General features: G+C 36.0%; 1 protein-coding gene across 4 annotated transcripts in view; it reads right to left on the bottom strand.

The window, feature by feature from the left end:
* DZIP3 (DAZ interacting zinc finger protein 3) overlaps window positions 1-23,086 on the bottom strand; it is a 122,494-nt gene that overhangs the window by 48,856 nt on the left and 50,552 nt on the right. For 3 of the 4 annotated variants that reach the window (XM_082655066.1, XM_082655065.1, XM_082655067.1), the window contains exons 12-17: window positions 22,368-22,420; window positions 14,040-14,116; window positions 11,755-12,372; window positions 9,766-9,798; window positions 8,541-8,710; window positions 7,718-7,762 (exon numbers count right to left, since the gene is read on the bottom strand). In XM_082655066.1, coding sequence (XP_082511192.1) covers window positions 7,718-7,762; window positions 8,541-8,710; window positions 9,766-9,798; window positions 11,755-12,372; window positions 14,040-14,116; window positions 22,368-22,420 — 996 coding nt within the window. The remainder of the gene's footprint in view (window positions 1-7,717; window positions 7,763-8,540; window positions 8,711-9,765; window positions 9,799-11,754; window positions 12,373-14,039; window positions 14,117-22,367; window positions 22,421-23,086) is intronic. The other variant, XM_082655068.1, reaches the window with a different exon arrangement.

Below are 23,086 nucleotides of genomic sequence, written 5' to 3' on the forward strand. Positions count from 1 at the left end.
CTGGAGGCTACAGGCTCTTTGGTGGGGCTAATGGTGGACTCCAGGAGGGCTCACGCCAAGGAGTACTTTCCAGAACTTCTTCTGCCAGTGTTCTTGTCTCCGTGGTGAGCCACAGCCATCCCCTGCCTCTGAAGGAGTCCCTCCAACAGTAGCAGGTAGGTCTGGTTCAGCCTCCTATGGGGTCACTGCTCCTGTCCCCTGGGTCCTTATGCATACACTACTTTGTGTATGCCCTCCAAGAGTGGAGTCTCTGTTTCCCCTAGTCCTGTCAAAATCCTGCAGTCAAATCCCACTAGCCTTCAAAGTCTGATTCTCTGCAAATTCCTCCTCCCATTGCCGGACCCCCAGGTTGGGAAGCCTGACGTGGCGCTCGGAACCTTCATTCCAGTGGGTGGACTTCTGTGGTATAATTGTTCTCCAGTTTGTGAGTCACCTACCCAGCGGTTATGTGATTTGATTTTATTGTGATTGCACCCTTCCTACTGTCTCATTGCAGCTTCTCCTTTGTCTTTGGATGTGGGGTATCTTTTTTGGTGAGTTCTAGTTCTTCCTGTCAATGATTGTTCAGCAGTTAGTTGTAATTCTGGTGTTCTCGAAAGAGGGAGTGAGCACACGTGCTTGTGGTCCACCATCTTGAACCGACATCCAGAAATCTTTCTTTCTGAGCAGTAGCTCTCAACAGTAGGCTTAATATATTTAGTAAATCATGTTGTAAACAGATGTGTTGTCATCCAGGCATTGTTGTTCCATTTCGGGAGTACAGACAGAGTTGATTTAGCATAATTCTTAAGGACCCTAGGATTTTCAGAATGGCAAATGAGTACTGGTTTCAACTTAAAATCACTAGCTGCATTATTCCCTAACAAGAGAGTCAGCCTGTGTGTTGGAGTTTTGAAGCCAGGTATTACTTCTCTTCATCTATGAAAGCTCTAGATGGCATCTTCTTCCAATAGAAGGCTGTTTTGTCTACATTGAAAAATCTGTTATTTAGTATAGTCACCTTCATTAATTATCTTAGCTAGATCTTCTGGATAACTTGCTGCAGCTTCTGCATCAGTGCTTGTTGCTTCACCTTGTACTCTGAAGTTATAGAGATAGCTTCTTTCCTTAAACCTCATGAACCAACCTCTGCTGGCTTCAAACGTTTCTTCTGCAGCTTCCTCACCTCTCTCAGCCTTTACAGAATTGAAGAGAGTTACGGCCTTGTTCTAGATTAGGCTTTGGTTGAAGGCAATGTTGTGGCTGGTTTAATCTTCTATCCAGAATACTGAAATTTTCTCCTTATCAGCAATAAGGCTGTTTCACTTCCTTACCATTCCTGTGTTCACTGGAGTAGCTCTTTAATTTACTTCAAGAACTTTTCCTTTGCATTCACAACTTGGCTAACTGTTTGGCACAACAGGCCTAGCTTTTGGCCTATCCCAGCTTTCAACATAACTTCCTCTCTAAGGTTAATCATTTCTAGCTCTTGATTCAAAGTGAGAGACCTGCAACTCTTCCCTTCATTTGAACACTTAGAGGCCTTTGTAGGGTTATTAATTGGTCTTTTTCAATATTGTTGCATCTCAGGGAATAAGAAAACCCAAGGAGAGGGAGAGAGATGAGGGAATAGCTGGTCAGTGGAGCAGTCAGAATACACACATTTATCTTTTAAGGTGGCATTATCTTGTAATGGGCATGGTTTGTGGCAACCCAAAATATAAAAATTACAATAGTAATACCAAAGATCACTGATCACTTCAAGTGGGATTTATCCCAGGGATGCAAAGACGGTTCACTATCCACAAATCAATCAATGTGATATATCACATTAATAAACTGAAGAATAAAAATCATATGATCATCCCAATAGATGTAAAGAAAGCTTTTGACAAAACTCAACATCCGTTTATGATAAAATTTCTCCACAAAGTAGGTACAGAGGGAATATACCTCAACAAAATAAAGGCCATATATGATAAGTCCACAGCTAACATCATACTCAATGGTGAAAAGCTGAAAGCATCAGGAACAAAACAATGATGCCCACTCTTGCTAGTTCTATTCAACACAATTTTGGAAGTCCTAGCTACAGACAAGAAGAAGAAAGAAAAATAATCCAAATTGGAAGGGAGGTAGTAAAACTGTTCCTGTTTGCAGATGACATGATATTATACATAGAAAACCCTAAAAACACCACTAGAAAACTACTAGAGCTCATCAATGAATTCAGTAAAGTCACAGGATACAGAATTAATATACAGAAATCTGTTGCATTTCTCTACACTAACAAAGAAATATCAGAGAGAGAAATTGAGAAAACAATCCCATTTACCATTGCATCAAAAAGAATGAAATACCTAGGAATAAATACATGGAGGTAAAAGGCCTGTACTTGGAAAACTAAAGATACTGATGAAAGAAGTTGAAGATAACACAAAGTGATGGGTAGATATACCATGTTCACAGATTGGAAGAATTAATATTGTTAAAATGACTATACTACCCAAAGCAATTCACAGATTCAATGCAATCCCTATCAAAATACCAATGGCATTTTTCACAGAACTAAAACAAATAATTCTAAATTTTGTATGAAAATTCAAAGACCCTGAATAGCCAAAGCAATCCTGAGAAAGAAAAGCATTGCTGGAGGTATCATGCTCCCTGACTTCAGACTGTACTACAAAGCTACAGTAATCAAAGCAGTATCGTACTGGCAAAGAAACAGACACATGGATCAAAGGAATAGAATAGAGAGCCACCCAGGAATAAACCCACACACTTACGGTCAAGTAATCTATGACAAAGGAGGCAAGAATATGCAATGGGGAAAAGACATTCTCTTCAATAAGTAGTGCTGGAACAGCTGAACAGCTACATGTAAAAGACTGAAATTAGAACATTTTCTCATGCCATATACAAAAATAAACTCAAAAGAGATTAAGGACTTAAATTTAGGACCAGAAACTATAAAACCCCTAGAAAAACACATAGGCAGAGCACTCTTTGACAAAAATTGTAGCAATATATTTTTTGGATCTGTCTCCTAAGGCAAAGGGAAGAAAAGCAAAAATTAACAAATGGGACCTAATTAAATTTAAAAGCTTTTGCACAGCAAAGGAAACCATCAACAAAATGAAAAGATAACCTACTGAATGGGAGAAAATATTTGCAAATGATATGACCAAAACCGGTTTAATATCCAAAACAGACAGTTCATACAACTCAATATTAAAAAAAAACAACAAAAAACCCAAACAACCTGATTAAATAATGAACAGAAGACCTGAATAGATGTTTTTCTTCAGAGGACATACAGATGGCCAACAGGCACATGAAAAGATGCTCAACATTGCAAATCATCAGAGAAATGCAAATCAAAACCACAATGAGGGGCTTCCCTGGTGGCGCAGTGGTTGAGAGTCTGCCTGCTGATGCAGGGGACACGGGTTTGTGCCCCGGTCTGGGAAGATCCCACATGCCGTGGAGCGGCTGGGCCCGTGAGCCATGGCTGCTGAGCCTGCGCGTCCGGAGCCTGTGCTCCGCAACGGGAGAGGCCACAACAGTGAGAGGCCCGCGTACCGCAAAAAAAAACCACAGTGAGATATCACCTCACGTGTCAAAATGGCTATAATCAAAAAGACCACTAATAACAAATGTCAGCAAGGATGTGGAGAAAAGGAACACTGTACACCTTTGGTAGGAATGGAAATTGGTGCAGCCACTATGGAAAACAGTACAGAGGTTCCTCAAGAAACCAAAAATACAACTACCACATGATCCAGCAATTCCACTCCTGAGTGTACAGCCAAAGAAAATAAAAACACTAATTTAAAAGACACATGCACCACAATGTTCATAAGCATTATTTATGCTAGCCAAGATATGGAAGCAACCTAGCGTCCATCAATAGATGAATGGGTAAAGAAAATATGGTATATATACACAATGGAATACTACTCAGCCATAAAAAAGAATGAAATTTTACCATTTGCAACAACATGGATGGACCTAGAGAGTATTATGATTAGTGAAATAAGTCAGACAGAGAAAGACAAATGCTATATGGTATCACTTATATTTGGAATCTAAAAAATAAAACAAATGAATAAATATAACAAAACAGAAACAGACTCAAAGATATAGAAGACAAACTAGTAGTTACCAATGGGGAGAGGGAAGTGGGGAGGGACATTATAGGGGTAGAGGATTAAGATGTACAAAATACTTTGTATAAAATAAATAAACTAAAAGGATATATTGTACAGCACAGGGAATATAGCCAATATTTTATAATAACTTTGAATGGAGTATAATCAATAAAAATTTTGAATCACTGTTGTATACTCAAAACTAATATAATATTGTAAATCAACTATACCTAAAAAAAAGATCACTGATCACAGATCACCATAATAAAATAATAATAATGAAAAAGTTTGAAATGTGAGAATTACCAAAATGCGACACAGAAACACAAAGTGAGTCAATGCTGTTGGGAAAATGGTGCCAATAGACTTGCTTGATGCAGGGTTGCCACAAACCTTCAATTTGTAAAAAATACAGTATCTGCAAAGTGCAATAAAGCAAAGTGCAATAAAATGAGGTTAGTCTGTACCTTTTTTTTGTATAAGCAAAAATCCTCTTCAGATTTCTTTTGGTTAGCACAAACAGATACTAATGCAGGTCTTTCATAAAAAACGAAGTGGCATAAAGTGAATTTTGAAAAGCGTGAGATACCTGTATTTCTAAAACTCCTTTTAAGCTCTTTCCAGGACAACTTCATGCCTGTCTTACATGCATCTCAGCAACTTCCCTTTAGAGGTGACATCCACTTTGAAAAGCCTGATTTATTTCCTGCCATATTTCTTTTTTCCCCAAGGCTTCAATCTCAAAGCATTCTATACTTCTGCTATCTGCTTTACCTTCCTTTTCTATTCCTAACCCTCAGTCCCTCTGAGTAGGGAATGGAATTGGGAAGAAAGAACTAATGAACTCTCAAAAGAGTTATTTACACCTCTATACATACTCTATTTGCTACACAAATTTTACTTTTTCGTCATCTTCATCCAGAAAATCCCTGATAGGTGTTTTTAGGACCTCAACTATTATTAGGTAGACATGCTGAAAATCAAATAATTAAGAGAGGACATAATTTCACACATAAGGGCTTTATAGTCACTCTGTATAACACAAACTTCTATATGCTAGAAGTTTTCGTGAGGAGAACTCTTGATAAGAGAATTTGATTGACTCAGCTTTTTATAATTGGTTGCTTACATTATACTAGACAATTATTTGCTTCTATAACAGTAATTGAGTAAATGACTAGGAGGACTATTGTATATGAAATAGTCATATGAAAAATTTTAAGCGTTTTTTAGGTTTATACTTCAAATGTCGATAAAAGATATAAGATACACGATCTCTCTTCTGATGCTGAAATTTTATCTTGATAAAATTAGTTTGTTTTCAAAGTATCTCAATTTTTTTAATAAAATAAATTGGAAGTAAACTTAGGATGTTTAAAGAAAACAAAAAAATTCCTAGATAGTTGCTGAGTTTAATAAGAAATTTTTAATATTACTAGTGTATAAATTTTAAGTAGCATTTACATTATTTCTGCTTATGTTTATTCCCTGTTTAATTTCAATTTGACATAGAAGTGGGGCTTTCCATTTAGCTAAAACTGAGAATCCAAGTATTAACATATTTTAATCTTTTGGAAGTAAGGAAGAGACACACTGTAACACTTGGAGCTTAGATTTGTGGTCTCATAGCTGTAGATTTACTTGGTCAGCCTTATGCAGTATTAGACCTGGGACTTACCAATGCTTTGGCAAAAATAAAAAATAGCAGCTAAACTAATGAATCAGGTTGCATTTTATTATATATGAATGGTCTAAAAGTAAGAAAAAATATTTGTACTCATGTCTTTTAAAAACAAAATTTATTTTAAAAATTAATTTTCAAAATAACTTTTGATAAATATGAAAATTATATTGATATTTTACTGATCAGAGTATAAAATAATCTTTATTTTGTTTTGTACCTCAGTAAGTATTTTGTAAATTTACTTTCATTTGTGTAAAATTTCATTTATGACTAAAGTTTGTGTATACTTCTAAATGACTAATAACATGAACTTATCAGATTGTAGTTGGGCAAATATTCTCAGTTTATAATATAATCTAGACTTTAAATATATGTTTCAAACCAGAAAATAACATTTTTCACAGTAAAGTTTACATAGCATAGCGGTTAGCTATATGCTTAATAAAAAATTTATCTTGAGTCCAAATCCATAGGAATGTACAACAACAAGAGTGAACCAAAATGTAAAGTATGGACTTTGGATAATTATGATATATCAATTTAGGTCCCTCAATTGTAACAAATGTACCACTCTGCTGGGGAATGTTGGTTGAAGAGGCTGTGCATGTGTGGGGGCAGGAGGTATATGGGAAATCTCTGTATCTTCCCCATAATTTTGCTCTAAACCAAAAAAACTGCTCTAAAATAATAAAGTCTTAACTTTAAAGAATTAAGCCAATAAAAAAATACTCTTGACTTTCTCTTGTAATTTTTCAAGCTATTAAGAGACTTCTTGCTAAAACTGTGCTACAGATCATAACTTGTTCATTTTACAACTCTCAAATAACAGGAAGAGGCATAAAGAAGCTTCTTGGATTTGTATCATTTTTGTACATTACTGCATTGTTGGAAGAGTCTTAGACACAAAGGAGAAAATCAAGATTTCTTAGGTTTTGAAAAATGCTTCTGAACTTATCTGTAAAAATATGAAAAGAAGCTGTGTTTAAAACAGAGTAGGCAACCTAAGTGTCCATCATCAGATGAATGGATAAAGAAGATGTGGCACATATATACAATGGAATATTACTCAGCCATAAAAAGAAACAAAATTGAGCTAGTTGTAATGAGGTGGATGGACCTACAGTCTGTCATACAGAGTGAAGTAAGTCAGAAAGACAAAGACAAATACCGTATGCTAACACATATATATGGAATTTAAGGGAAAAAAATGTCATGAAGAACCTACATAAAGAACCTACATAAAGACACAGACCTACTAGAGAATGGACTTGAGGATGTGGGGAGGGGGAAGGGTAAGCTGTGACAAAGTGAGAGAGTGGCATGGACATATATACACTACCAAATGTAAAATAGATAACTAGTGGGAAGCAGCCGCATAGCAAAAGGAGATCAGCTCGGTGCTTTGTGACCACCTAGAGGGGTGGAATAGGGAGGGTGGGAGGGAGAGAGATGCAAGAGGGAAGAGATATGGGAATATATGTATAATTGATTCACTTTGTTATAAAGCAGAAACTAACACACCATTGTAAAGCAATTATACTCCAATAAAGATGTAAAAAAAAAAAAGAGTAGGCATTTTTTTAAAATGAGAGTCGTACACAGAAATTAGTGAAATTTCCAAGTGACTAATTCAGTTTCTTTACTTATATATTTAAATGTATATATTATGATTTAGGGAAGTAAAGTAGGGCATACTGTAAGTTTAAATCATTTTCAGAATCTAACATACATAGACTTCTCTATAATCATATATTCAATAAGCTATGAACATTTATAAGTCATTTGTGCTACATGTCTACTTGGACTAATTTTAAGTTCTAACTAATAGTAAAACAATGTATTAAACCTAAGTGTTCATAATCAGACATTCCTCTATTATAACACTAATATAGCCTCTTACCTTTTTATTCTTGGTCTTTTTCTTTTTCTTTGGTTTACTCTTAACCTGATAGATAAGAAATAAATCATTTATTTAATATGCAATTCAAATTGCACAATGGATTACTTTACAAAACGTATTTCCTCTAACCACTGGGATCTTTTATCTTCTAATATAGATCACACTTTCCTTCTAGATTCTATGGAAAATTATTTTCATCTTAATTTTAATCTCAGTTTTCTGCTTGAGAAATCACTGATGTATAAAGGAACAACATATAATGTCAATAAGTAGGCTACTGAAAAGAGCTCAGAGGTCCTCACTTGCACACGTGCATGCATGAGTAACAGAGGAGGAAGGCACCTTAAAAAAAATCAACGTATTCAGGTCCATTAGAGGAAAAATTAAGCCTAGGAAGAATTTAGTGACTACATAATATCTGTTACCACTTATCTGTAAAGAAATACATCCTGGATGGTTTTAATTCTACCTCTGTGTAAATAGCATTGAAATATCCCTGTTTTCTCTTCCTTTCTCTCTCCTTCTATTCCCGACTATGCTTTCTTCTACTTTCTGTTAACCTCCCACATCCATTCTACCACTCAGGATGAAGAAACATGTGCCAGGCACATAATAAGTGTTCAATAAATGCTGCCAAAATATATGGCTAAGGCAGGAAAGATTATGGAAGAAAGTATTGGGAAAAGAACCATTCCAATTCAAGCTCTGTGTAAACACTTTGATAAATATAAACTAAGATTGTCTGGGAGGCTTTAAGAATAGCACATGCAACAAGCTAAAAGCCTTAAGTTCTTCTAATTCAAATATTAATGAGCAGTTATACTTCCTGGAGATCTTTAATAGATTCTGTTGAAGATTCACTGGGTATCGATGCCCCATCTTTATTCATTTCTGCTAACTGTATTTCAGGGATTGATTTCACATTTATATTGTACTCCATAAGAGGTGGACTTAGTTCTTCTTCTTCATTTTGTAACTCTTCTATTTCAATACCTAAATATTAAAACCAAAACACTCAAAGTCCGGATGCATATAATTTTAGCCTCTTATCACTATTTTGAATATATTTACTACCCCCATAACACCACCCCAGAAATGGAAGACATCTTACTCTGTTCAAATACTAAATGAAAATAAAATGCCCATTTATCAATGACCAAATAACAGGTACATACACTAGCCTGAAACCAATCAATATAAACTCAAATGCTAAGATACTTGACTGTTATCTTAAGCAGACTATAGATACAGATAATGTAGAACTTAAGTCAATTCTAAATACTAAGTTTTTGAGTATCCTGACATTGACCTTATTAAATATTGCAACTAGTATTATTTTAGGGCATAAGTCTGAAACATAAAGAGAAGGAAAAGCTAGATTTTTTTTCCCTTTTTTATAATCAAAGGTTATTAAAGGGTATCAGTCCCCAATTATGTGACTTCCTTGATACCATGATCCTTGACACTGCTCTAGAGATTCAATACCTAAACTTGTGGACTTCATGTGACTGGTCACAGATGGTCCAAACAAAACCCATTGTGTTACTTTCTTAAGTATAATTTTACTCCAAACAAAACCCATGGTGTTACTTTCTTAAGTATAATTTTAATTGCAAAATTTGAATTCCATTTTAAAAAACCCAACAGTACATAAATGGAAATTAAAAAAATTAGCAACTTACCACCTGGCAGAAAAGTATATAGCTTAACAATGGATAGTTAACCAGATAAAAGTTACATAAGCTAAACAGTAGCATATATGAGCAGGTAGAGCAAGCAGGTAGGCATTTTTGCCTGTTGAAGTGCCCTGTGTGTCAAAAGTTAAAATACTCTGTTAGGGTAAACCCTAGGGCATGTGCACTAAGACAAAGGCAGAATAAAGGCTCATACTAGATTCAGCTGACCAGTAGTAATCTGACCATAAAATTTTCCGATCTTATAACAAACAATTACTGTTTATCATACAGTTTATCTGACCAAGTAAAAATCTATAGGTGCCCCTTAGCTATCCAAGGTCACTTAGGCATTTGGTTTTTAAACATACTTACGTTGACTGCCCGTTATTGACTGTAGAGCAATTCCTATGATACATAAAGAAAAAAATTAGATATATAATTGCAAATGTAATGTAACTAACAAATATCAGACTGAGACTAAGAAAAACCAGAAGATTTTTTACACTGCACCAATAAATATTATAACTAAAAATAACCAGCTTCACTCATGAATCCAGTTTAAACAAGGCTTAATTAGATTATAACATAAAGGTTATAAACCCATGTTTAGAGAAAGAAAGGTTTAAAAAAAAGATAGTTCATAATAGATAATGCCTAGGACACAAGCACTTTAAATCAAGAAGCAAATTTTTACAGTTTACAGTCTAAGTTCATGAAGTAATTGTCAATTATGAAGCAAACCTCCATTGAAAGTTTGAGCCTTTTTTTTAGCAAAATCCTGATGAGCATTCTCTCTCCTTGCCCATTAATATTTATTAAGCACCTATGATATATCAGGCTGTGTTAGGCTCTAGAGTTTGAATGGTGAGAAAAAAGATAACCATCATAGAGATTTAGTGGGGACAATGGATATTAATCAAATAATCAGATACACAAATGAAAACAAAACTGTAATAACTACTAGGGAAGACATATAAGATACTAGGAAAGCCTCTATTAAAGGGACTTGAGCAATAAGCTCGTCAGACTTTCAGAGTGAAAACTGTTTGAAATACCTTGAATTTATTGCTCAACTCACTTTCCCAAATATTTTTATTCTCATAAGTTTTTGTCATTCAAAATCTTAATAGAGTACATGTAAAAAAGAAAAGTCTCTAATTTATAAGCCAATTTACAAGTCAAGGGTGCTTGCCTGACTTTCTTATAGCATCAAACTCAGCATTCTCTTCTTTTATGTTCAAAGAAAGCTTTCTTAGAGGTTAAGTAGGAAAACACAATGGAATCCCAGAGCCTTAGCAAAAGGAGTGGGATTGGGGCCTAGCAATTATAGCTGAAGAAAATCTGGACCAGGTCAACAATTACTAGAAGCTTGGAAAGTCATACATTTAAATAGCATCACTGTGATCATCAGTTGCTCACCAGGTAGTATGACTAATAATTTGGGACCAGGAAAATTCACCTAGAATAACACAGCAAGGGTTTCAGTGATGCTGACATGGCTTCAACTCCACTTTCCACCATGACAGCTGAGAAGCTATCCTGGAATGTGGGGAGGAGGTCTGAAGTCTTCCCCATAACAACAAATAATGTTTGGGAATGGACACCGCTAATTAGACAACCTTAGACCTTGCATAAATGTTATCTGATTTTTAAAATTACCTATGACCAAACTTTTAAACAAAAGTCAAGGTTCTGATAGAAAGGAGAAACATACACTCATGGTGTCTAAAAGGGCATTCTTGAAATACTCAGTACCTGTATTTCATGGTTTTAGTCATCCTTAATTTTGTAGAAGTGATAAAACTCCTCTACTTAAAAATATTCAACAATTCCTTTTTGAAAACACAAATTCCTCAACATGGCAAGAGAAATCCTCTTGAATGTATTCTATGAACTCTCCCCTACTTTAATCTCAGTATTGCCAAACTTTTTAGTTCCTTGTACTATAATATATATATATATATATATATTTTTTTTTTTTCTTTTTTTTGGCCATGCCACATGGCTTGTAGGATCTTAGTTCCCTGACCAGGGTATAATATATTTTTATGTTTCTATACCTTTGCTCTTGTTTCCTTCTGAAACATCCTTCTCCATCTTCTTCACTTGGCTAACTTTTACATGTCATTTAACAACTCCTTAGATATTCTATCTCCAGAAAGCCTTTTTGGATTCTCTTAGGCTAGAATTTCCCATGGTATTCTGGAAACATCTCTAGCACTGTAATTTCTATTGGCTTCTTGATGAGGATATTCTCTCAAGAATGTGAGCTCACTGAATCTCCTACCCTTAGCACTGTACCTGGCACATAGCAGACACTCAGTGAAGGTTTACTGGCTTAAGTAAATAATTATTTTGTACCTTGTTGATAGCAGGATAACATCCTCTGAATGATTTCCGGTACTGGTATGCCTAGGTAGATGGACAGCTGATGGTAATCAAGGGAGATATTCTCAATGGGATTCTCCTTCACTTTGTCAATATCTTCTTGCTTCATCCCGAGGCGCAGAAGAATATCTGAAACTTTTTTCCAAATTGAATTGAATTGTGACTCAGTGAGACCATTCATCAAAATCTCACTAAGGAGGATATCCCTGTATTTGCACAGCCTCAGGATGTCTGCAGACTTAGAGAGATCAGAAGATGGTGGTTCCATATTCCAGCCTTTTTTGGGTGCAGGGAACACATTCAAATGTTTTATGAGAGCTAATAGGAGGTATAAGTCAAACTGTTTGGACTGTGGCAGCTCCTTGTTTGGGGGATAAAGCAGATGCCATGCTCCACCCAAAGGGTGATTGGTCCAAAGATGGTTGTAGTAGGGTTCCAATACATTCTTGTGTATAAGAAGCTCTTTTTTCAAAAGAGGGGGTGGCATAGCCTCATCAAATATTTGCCGAACAATGTCAGTACCAGAAACAATAATTATATGAAGCAGATGATAGAAATAATTATAATCAAGTTTGAAGATAGGCATTTCATCTGAAAATGAATTTTGAGAAGTCAAAAGATTCCACATTAATGCTCTTTTTCTATGTGATTTCTTGCATTACATCCTAAGCTCCTGTAGGACAGGCACTATTCCAAAAGAATGAAGTACAGTACAGTGCTTTGTCACAGCCAATGCTCAATAGGCATGCTGCTATCTGTCTAGCTGTCAAAAAGTCAAAACAAAAACAGTATGTTCCAAGCAAAAGTAATCACAAAAACTAATCACTGTAGAAGGCTTTCAACCATCCAGGGTTTTGTTCAAATAAATGAGCTTTGGCCACCAAATGGCATAAAAGTATTAAGCCTTTGAAAATTCTGAAGACTGTCAAGAATGTTAACTGCCAGTGTTTAGTTATACTTTACTTAGGCAATTATATTTTATCTTAATCAGCATTGTCCAGTAAAACTTTTTGTGATGAAAATATTTTAGATTTTCACTGTCCACTAGCCACTGAACAGTGGAAATGCTGCTTGTCTGACAAAGGAACTGAGTTTGAAATTTTATCTAATTTTAATGAGTTTAAATTTAAACAGCCACATATGGCTAGTGACTACTGTATTAGACAATACAGAACTATAGCAAGAAACATAAAGTGATTTAATGCCTTGCTTCTCAAAGTACAGTCCACTGGCCAGCAGCAGCAGCAGCCACATGGGAGCCTGCTAGAAATACAGAATCTCAGGTCTCACCCCAGAGATACTGAATTGGCACCGACATTTTAACAAAATCACAGATGATTCAAATATATATTAAAGTTTGAGACACACTGATCTTATGAACCTCTTTTTCTTCTCCTTTCAAAAAATAAATTAATGATTAAGTAGGTATTTCATCAATGAAATGGAATAAGGCATGAGACGGAACTATTTGATATTTTTCTGGTTTAGTAGCACTTCCCAAAGAGGAAAGTAGACTGAGGTGAATTAGAAAGTAATAAGAATTTGGTATATGATGGTATATTTTTAAAACTAATAAAATATGTGTTTATTATAAAGCACAACTTTATTATTTTATCCTTCATGATTCTGTGTTTCAAAAGATTTTTAAAGTAATATTCTTGTTTGATATACTTGACATAAACTGTGGAGGCAAACAAGGTTACAAAGCAAATGACTCAAGGAGCTTTCTCTGGGCTGCCAAATAAGAAGCTGGCTAGGATCAGGGACATCCATTCTCCCTAGCAAGAAGGAATGCCACCAGACTACTCTTCCATGGGTCCAGGAGCCCTTAAGCTCTCCAAGTGCTGAGCAGCTGGCATTTCCTAGCACACTCCTAAAGAGCTGGCACCTAAGTTTAGACTACTTGGCCTTGAGCCCCAAATGTTCATTCTTTCCATTTCACCCTTTTAACAGGGAATGCAACAAGTGAGGAGTTGGTAGGGAACATCAGCTGAAGCTCAATCTGTGTAGTCACAGCTATGCACCAAACCCAGCAAACCTCTCTATAGATAGATGCAAGGTAATGTGATACCCATACACCTGCTAATCTTTCTGTCCATGAATTCCAGCCTACACCAAGTGATGTTTGTTAGTGTAAACCCAAGCCCAGCGAATGACAAACTCAAAGAAACACACAGTTGTTAATGGCATGATACTTTACAGAGCAAGTCAAAATTTTTAACAGTTTTCAACAGGAGACATATGAAAGTAAAATATACCTTTTGTACCAAATTTTAAACTGATCTTCGGTCTTATATCGCTATCATCTATTTTCAGAGACATCAACTTTTTATAACTGCAAATGGAAAAAAAATTAGGTTAAAAAAGTCAGTGAAGATTTCTAGTATCAGCATGGCTAAGTCAGTGAGCATTTTCTTCTCTTCCTTCTGGAAATAACTTAAAAGCAAAGGAGAAAAATATATGAAAAAATAAAAAACACCAACAGTAACAACCCTACATTGCCACTTTCATTAGAATTCGGAGGCAAGTAGAATTGCTAGATTTCATACAAAAAGAATCACATGACTAGCTTACTTGCAAGAAGACTATTTGGTAGTAGGAAAAAAGAAATCTTTGCACTGTAAAAAGGCAGCAAATCTGGAACTCCTCCCAGACCCTCCTCCACCACAGTATCTTATTACCAATAACTATGCCAAGAAAACTCAACTCATTTAATGATTAGTGATTAAAAGAGAAAGAAAGAAACTGGCATAGCATCAATACAAATAATTAGAAAAAAATTGAGGGAAAAAGTAGCAAAATTCATTAAATAGACTAAACACTAAGTAAATGCTGCTATGAAACAGATGAAAAAACTTGTGGCTTGGCTTTGAAATGAACTCTCCCACAGAAAACAATACAAAAAAAAAAAAAGGGACAGAGATGTTGGTTTGGTGGTGGTTGTTGTTAACTGATTTTATGTCCAGCACCAGCATAACACTGCTAATCAGCTACTACATTGAAAACACTTTAAACTCTAACAATATAAAGTACTGGCAAAGATACTGAGTAAAAGGAATTCTCCTACACTGAAAGTGGGAGTGTAAATTGATAAAAGCACTGCGGGAAACAGTTCAGCCATACCAATCATGGAGCACATCCTACAGCTTGCATGGCAAAGGAGAAAATTTCGCACTTCTGCCTAACTCTTTTTTTTTTTTTGTGGTATGCGGGCCTCTCACTGTTGTGGCCTCTCCCCCGTTGCGGAGCACAGGCTCTGGACGCACAGGCTAAGCGGCCATGGCTCACGGGCCCAGCCGCTCCGCGGCATGTGGGATCTTCCCGGACCGGGGCACAAACCCATGTCCCCTGCATCGTCAGGCAGACTCTCAACCACTGCGCCACCAGGGAAGCCCTCTAACTCTTAAGCACAGTCTCCAGTCCCACTTCTCTGGGAAATATGGCTATAGATGGCCAGTCGGTACAGAGCACATACTATGGCCCACTCAGACAAGGGAGCAAATGTTGAGCTCTCACCCCTCTGGGAAGCATGCCCACATATACCTAGCAACCACGAAGCACATCCTACAGCCTGCCTGGGCAGGGAGTCAAGCCAGTTGCCATACCTAACTATTGAGCATAGTCTCTGGCCCTGGATAATCAGGAAGCCAGAACAGGGACCCTGAGTAACCTCAGAGCCCAACCTAAGGTACTTTCCAATTGCAGAACCCAGCCTAACACCTAATGCAGCAGCAGAGCCCAGGTACAGCCCTGCTGAATGCTACCTATGTAATCACTCAAGCAGGGAGCCCAGCCAGTAACCTGCCCAACATCAGAGGACAGCCTCTGGTCCCATTACGCCAAGGAATCCAGACAGCAACCCTGACATTTTATGCCCCACCAAAATGTGGGGTACAGCTGAAGGCCATACCTCACCCAAGAGCAGAGCACAATGCACAACCTATCTGATTGTAAAGTCCAGCCTGTGGTCCTGCCCAACTTTGGGGCACAGCCTGTGGCCCTGCCTGATTGCAAAGTACAGCTTAACATCTCATCTGACCATGAAGCCTGGCCTGTGGCCCCACCTGAATGTAGAATCCAGCCACTGTTTCCATCTGCTCAGGAAGCACACCTTGAAGCCCCACCTGACCAGGAACAATTGCAGAGCATGGTCTGCAACCCTGCCCAATCACAGAATCCATCCGGTGACAACACCCAGTCAGGGCACAGACTGTGAATGTGCCCAACCAGAGGTGATTACAGAACACAGCTAGTAATGCCACCTGATCACAACATAGCCATCAGCCCAACTTGACCTGGGAGCCCACCTAGCAACCCCACTTGAACATGGAACCCAGCCACCAGCCCCACCCAACAGCACCCCACCCCCAACCTCAGAGCACAGACTGTAGCTTCACAGAAGTAGAAAACCCTATGGGAAGTTCTATTTACCTGTAGATGCTACCAGCTGATTGGTGAAGGTCCTTCCCTGCCAAAACAAACGTGTAAACTCTGCAAGTGGAGACCATGTACTCCAGTGTGCAGATACCAATGCAAGTATACAAAGATCATGAAGAATCAGGTAATATGATGCCACCACAAGAAACTAATAAACTTCCAATAAGTGACCTTAAAGAAATGGAGATCTATAGACAGTGCAAAGAATTCAGAATAATCCTATTAAAGAAGTTCAGTGAACTACAAGAACACACAAACAACTAACTGAAATTAGGAAGACAATGCATGAACAAAATTAAAAGGTCAACAAAGAAATAGAAATCATAAAGAAAAAAAAAACTCAGAAGTCCTAAAGTTGAAGAATACACTGACTGAACTGAAAAATACAATAGAGAGCTTCAACAACAGACTTGATCAAGCAAAAGAAAGAATCAGTGAACTCAAAGACAGATAATTTGAAATTACCCAATCAGAGGTGGAAAAAGAACAAAGAATGAAACGAGTAAAGAAAGATTACGGGATGTATGGGACAACAATAAGAGAAACAATATACTAGTATGGTAATCCCAGAAGGAGAAGAGAAAGAGAAAGGGATGGAAAGAGTATTTAAAGAAATAATGTCCCTTTCCCAAACTTAAGGTGAGAAATGGACATCCAGATTCACAAGGCTCAAAGGACCACAAATGGGTTGAGCCTGAAAAAGACTACATTGAAATGCATTATAATTAAACCGACAAAAGTAAAAGACAAAGAGAGACGTTTGAAAGTAGAGAGAAAAGCAACATTGCCTTGAAATCAGTCTTGGCAATGATTTTTTTAATTTGATATCAAAAGCACATGCAAAAATAAATAAGTGGGACTACATCAAACTAAAAAGCTTCTGCACAGTGAAAGAAACAGTCAACAAAATGAAAAGGCAACCTACAGAACAGGAGAAAATATCTGCAAATCATACATCTGATTAGGGGTTAATATCTAAAATATATAAGTAAGCCATACAATTCAACAGCAAATAAATAAATAATCCAATTAAAAAAGGCAAAGAACCTGAATAAACATTTTTCCAAAGAAGATGTAAAATGGCCAACATGTACAGGAAAAGATGCTCAACATCACCAATCATCAGAAAAGTGCAAATCAAAACTACAATGAGATATTACCTCACACCTGTCGATAGAGCCACTAGGGGAAACAGTATAGAAGTTCCTCAAAAAATTAAAAATAGAAATGATCCAGCAATCCCACTTCTGGCTATATATTATATGTCCAAAGGAAATACGATCTCTGTCTCAAAGAGATATGTACACCCCCATGTTCACTGAAGCATTATTTACAATAGCCAAAACATGGAAAACGACTTAAGTGTCTGTTAATGGATGAATTGATAAAGAAAATGTGGCATATATATATACCATGGAATACTATTCAGCCATGAAAAGGAAATCCTACCATATGTGATAACATGGATGAACTTGGAAGGCATTATGCTAAGTGAAATAAGCCAAACAGAGAAAGACAAATACTGTATGATCTCATTTATATGTGAGAGCTAAAAAACCCTGAACTCAGAAACAGAGTAGACTGGTGGTTGTCAGGGGTGGGGGTGGGGTGTGGGAAATGGGTAAAGGGGTCAAAAGGTACAAACCAGAGGTCCACAGTACAGCATGTGACTACAGTTAATAATGCTACATTGTATACTTGTAAGTTGTTAAGAAAGTAGATCTTAAAAGTTCCCATTGGGGCTTCCCTGGTGGTGCAGTGGTAGAGAGTCCACCTGCCGATTCAGGGGACACGGGTTCGTGCCCCGGTCCGGGAAGATCCCACATGCCGTGGAGTGGCTGGGCCCGTGAGCCATGGCCGCTGAGCCTACGTGTCTGGAGCCTGTGCTCCACAACAGGAGAGGCCACAACAGTGAGAGGCCCACGTACCACAAAAAAAAAAAGTTCCCATCACACAAAAAATCTATGTGAGGTGATGGATGTGTTAACTAAACTTATGGTGGTAACTGTTTCATATATACATATATATAAAATCATCATGTTGTACACCTTAAACCTACACAATGTTATATGCTAGTTATAGCTCAATAAAGCTAGAAATTAAAAGACCAGCAGCAATATGAAAAAATAAATAGATTATGACCAGTTGCTATTTATTCTTGGAAAGCAAAGATGATTCAACATTTGAAAATAAATTGATGTAATTCAACATATTAACAGATTAAAGAAGAAAACCATATGATCATCTCAATGCATGCAGAAAAGCATTAGTTCACTATCCACTCATGATAAAAATTTTCAGAGAAGTAGGATGAAAAAAGAATCTCTTCAACCTAAAAAAGGGTATCTGTAAAAATTCTACAGCTAAGAGCATACTAAATGGTGAAAAACTGAAGACTTCCTCCTAAGATCTAGAAAAGGCAAAGATGTCTGCTCTCACAAGTGTATTCAACATTGTACTAGAGGACCTAGACCACGCAATAAGTAAGGGAAAATAAACAAAAAGCATATAGATTGCAAAAAAAGAAATAAAGTTGTCTTTATGTATAGATGACATGATCTTTAGTAGAAAACCTCAAAGAATCTATAAACGATATTAAAATTATTAATTATCAAGTCACAGGATACAAGATCGACACAAATCAATTCTGTATAACACAAATAACTAGAAATTGAAATTTTAAAATTATCATTTGCAATAACATAAAAAGTCAAATATACATGGATAATCTAACAAAATATTTATAAGACTGTACAAATAAGACTATATACACAGAAGACTACAAAACATTCCTGAGAGGCATCAAAGAAGACTCAATTAAGTGAAATTAATTATACACCATCTTCACGGATGGGAAGTCTCAATATTGTTAAGATGTAAATCATCCCCAAATTGATCTACAAATTCAATGCAATCAAAATCTCAGCAAGAAGTTTGGAGAAATTTATAAGGTGTTTTTCTAAGATTTATCATGTAATAGCAAAGGATATAAAATTAAAAAATAGTTTTGAAAATTTAAGCGAATGCAAATTAAAACCACAATAAGATACCATTACACATCTTTTAACATGGCTGAAATGTTTAAAATTGATAATACCAAGTGCTGGAGAGAATGCAGAGAAACTAGAATTCTCTTATGCTGGTGAGAATGACAAAATGTACAGCTACTTTGAAAACAGTTTGGCAGTTTCTTATAACATTAAACACATACCATATGACTCAGCAATCCTGCTCCTAGGAATTTATCCAAGAGAAATGAAAGCATATATCTATACAAAGAGTAACACATGAATATTTATAGCAGCTTTATTTATAACAGCCTAAAACCAGAAACAACTCAAATGTCATCAACTGTTAAATGAATAAATAAGTTATGGTACATCTATACAAAGGAAGACTACTCAACAACAAACAAAAATGAACTACTGATACATGCAATAACAAGGATGAATTTCAAAAGCATTATGCTAAGTTATAAAAAATCCAGATGCAAAAGGCTTTCCTACTAGAGGATAGTCAGAAAAAAGCAATATTAATCAGAACAGAAATCATATCAGTGGTTACCACGGTTTGGAAGTTGGAGGGGGGAATGACTATGTAAGAGATTTTAGAGAAACTTGGGATGATGGAAATACTCTTGATCATGGTATAAAAATAAAATCATTTAAAAATGTATATTTTTAGAAAGTAAACTTTACTGTATATGAGCTATAGACTGAAAAACTGACCTATAAAAAATTCAGTGTTTAGAAATGCATTTATAATTAGTACATTTATCAAGAAAGCAAGGAGATGATTACTGTGAAGGTCAGGATAACAGTTACCTAGGAAGCGGATGAGCTGGGGGAGAGGGGAACAGTGAGTGCTTCTGGGGTGCTGACAAAATTCTATATGGGTGGAGCCACAAGACTGTCTGCTTCATAATTCGTTTTTAAACTCTGCATTTATATTTTGTGAGCTTTTATTTATGCATATTTTAATAACAATAAAGCATTTTAATGTTAAAAAACAACCAAACGTTTTTGTCATTCATTCACAAAACCTCACGAGGTAGCTCTTCCACTTTTGGTAATAAGGTCCAATTATCAGAGGGTTTTCCCACAGAAAATAACTATAAAACTTAGGCAAATTACAAAAAGCAACTCCTTGAAGGCACAGAGAGCAGAGAAACAAACCAACTCTGCTGTAGGGGGTATATGCTTGGGGAGAAGAGAAGAAGAATGTATGAAATTAAGTTCACCAATTTTAGAGCTTTGAGCCTGAGGCTAAGTATACCATGGTAGAAAACAAAGGTCTCCTTGGCTGAAGGAACCAGACAATTGAAGCCATGGAACCATGGCTGCTGAAGAGTGTGGGGGAATCCCAGAAAGGAAAGTCAGAGAAGAGATCCCCCAATTTTTTCCGGCCACATCTCTGACTGACTGCTGAACCATATGTGTGGAACAGACTCAAAGTAGCTCAGCTAAAGGCTGAAGTTCTGAATTGAGACTGGAACCACCATCCAAGGAAAACAGGTTCGCATTTCATCTCCAAATAAGTTAATTGCCTGTCAAACAAAAGTAACATACTCATTGTAGAATAATGGAAGTTAGAATCTCTACATCTGTCATGTATTTATTGGGTACCAGCTATATGCCAGGCATTAGGTTATGTACTGGGAATATAGCAGTAAGCAAGTTAAAGTTCTTGCCCTCAAGGAGGCTATAGTCAAATGGAGAAGAGAGCCTAGAAAGTGTAACAGAACTTAGTAAATGTTTTAATAGGAGAAGTGAAGGGAATATGTGATTGAAACACCTAATGCAAAGTAAAAATGACTTTCTGGAAGTTTTAACCAGGCAAAGCCAAAGGAGTGGCATATTCTAGGCAAGTCCTAGAGGTAAAACAGATGGCACACTTAAGAACTAAAAGAAGCTCAGCATAGTTGGTGTATATATAGTAAAAAAAAGAATGACAAGAGATGACACTAGTGAGTACAGCAGGGACCAAGGTGACTAAAGAGCCAAGCTAACGAGCCTGAACTTAATTGAGAGCAATGAGAAGCCTCTGAAAGATTTTCAAGCAGAGAAGTGAAATATTTCCATTTTTTTTTAGAAAAGTGATTTTGATGGCTGAACAGACTGTTCAATAGACTTGAACAGTCAGACTGAAGAAAGGTAAGACTGGAGACAAAAAGACGGGTTTAGAAGCTGTTTCCGAATTCCAAATAAAAGAGGGAGGAGATATGGGGATATATGCATACATATAGCTGATTCACTTTGTTATACAGCAGCAACTAACAACACTGTAAAGCAATTATGCTCCGATAAAGATGTTAAAAAAAATTAAATAAATAACTTTAGCACAGGGACAGAAGCAAGGAGGCATGTACAATATATTTAAGGAGTTGAATTTATTGCACCTAAAAAAAGTTATAGAGCAACTGTAACTGGGAAGAAATATTGTGAGTCTAGTTGTGGGCATACTGAACTATAGATCTTTTTGAAAAATAAAAATGGACATTTTTAGCATGCAGGTAGACAGACCTAGATTTTTAAGAGTGAGATCTACAGCAGAGATAAAGATTTGGGTTTCATTAGCTCATAGGGAAAACTTAGATATCAATGTAATAACACTGGTAGATTAAAAAATGGTAGACATTTTAAACAGAAGAAAAGAGAACCAATGGATTAGGATAAGTTTTATATTGAAATTTCTAATTTCAATAGCAACAGTCTACACCTCTATGCATTCCCAACTTATATTATATATTCCTCTGCAATAAAGCTTTCTCATCTAAGAAACAGGATGATTCTAATTGTCAGACAAGCCTGGAGGCTTGAATGAGTTTTGAAAGCTAGGAGAAAGTTTTTATATCATAACAATCTAATTTAAATAACTTTAAGAAAAATACGTTTGGTTTTCAGGAAAGAATTCTTTTCATACTTAAGGGAAAAGTATTCACATTTCTACTTTCCTGCTTTAGAATTTAAAAGTCTACAAAGTGGGGGGCAAAGGGGTAGACAAATGTCAATTAAATACAATTTTTTCACACAACTGATACTGTCTTTAAGTTTAATGGAGCTCCAGAAAGTAACAGAAAACACAGAAGAAAGAAGCAAATGAAAAATACATACATGCTCAAAAAAAAGAATATTTAATTTCAAGCTTACCTTGCTCCTAAATTTTCAATGGTTATATATTCATCCTTTCTCACAACTTCAAACTGCAAGTGATGAAAAAAAAATAGCCCTAAAGTAGTTCAATTTTCAAAATCCTTTAATATTACTTCTTAGCCTTAATATTTGAAAGAAAACAATGAGAACGAAGCTATAGTGAATATAAAACAAATAAAACAGAAGAAACAAGCTATAAACAATCTTAATCAAATAACAAATTAGAGTTGGTCTTAAAAACTAGTTCTACTTTATATCACTATAGGATTTAAATGTCAAATCTAAAATACAAGAAGACCATACTAAACATTAAAAAATATATATATTCCTATTTATAATTTTGGTCTGTTTACTAATTAACTGAAAATTCAACAAGATATTTCATTAATTAAAAAAATAAAATGGATACCATTTAAGTGCATTTTATGTAGCAGCAACTCTATGAGATGTTCTATAGATATTTTTATAGGAAGATGCTTAGAGACTAAAAAAGGGTTCAGAAAATCTAAAATTATTTTTAACCATAGGTGGAACAGAATTAGATTATCATCCTTTGTTCATGATAACGACTTTCCTCATTGCTACAGCCATGGCCTGCTTTGTCTGTTCCTGTTTCTGTGTGTGTATGTGTGTGTGTCTTTATTTTTTAAATTTTCTTATTCTTAAGTACCACTTAAATACTACTCTGGAGAAATCAATGCAATAAAAAGATTAGA

This window comes from Grampus griseus (genome assembly GCF_964374135.1).
Source record: "Grampus griseus genome assembly, chromosome: 5".
NCBI lineage: Eukaryota > Metazoa > Chordata > Mammalia > Artiodactyla > Delphinidae > Grampus > Grampus griseus.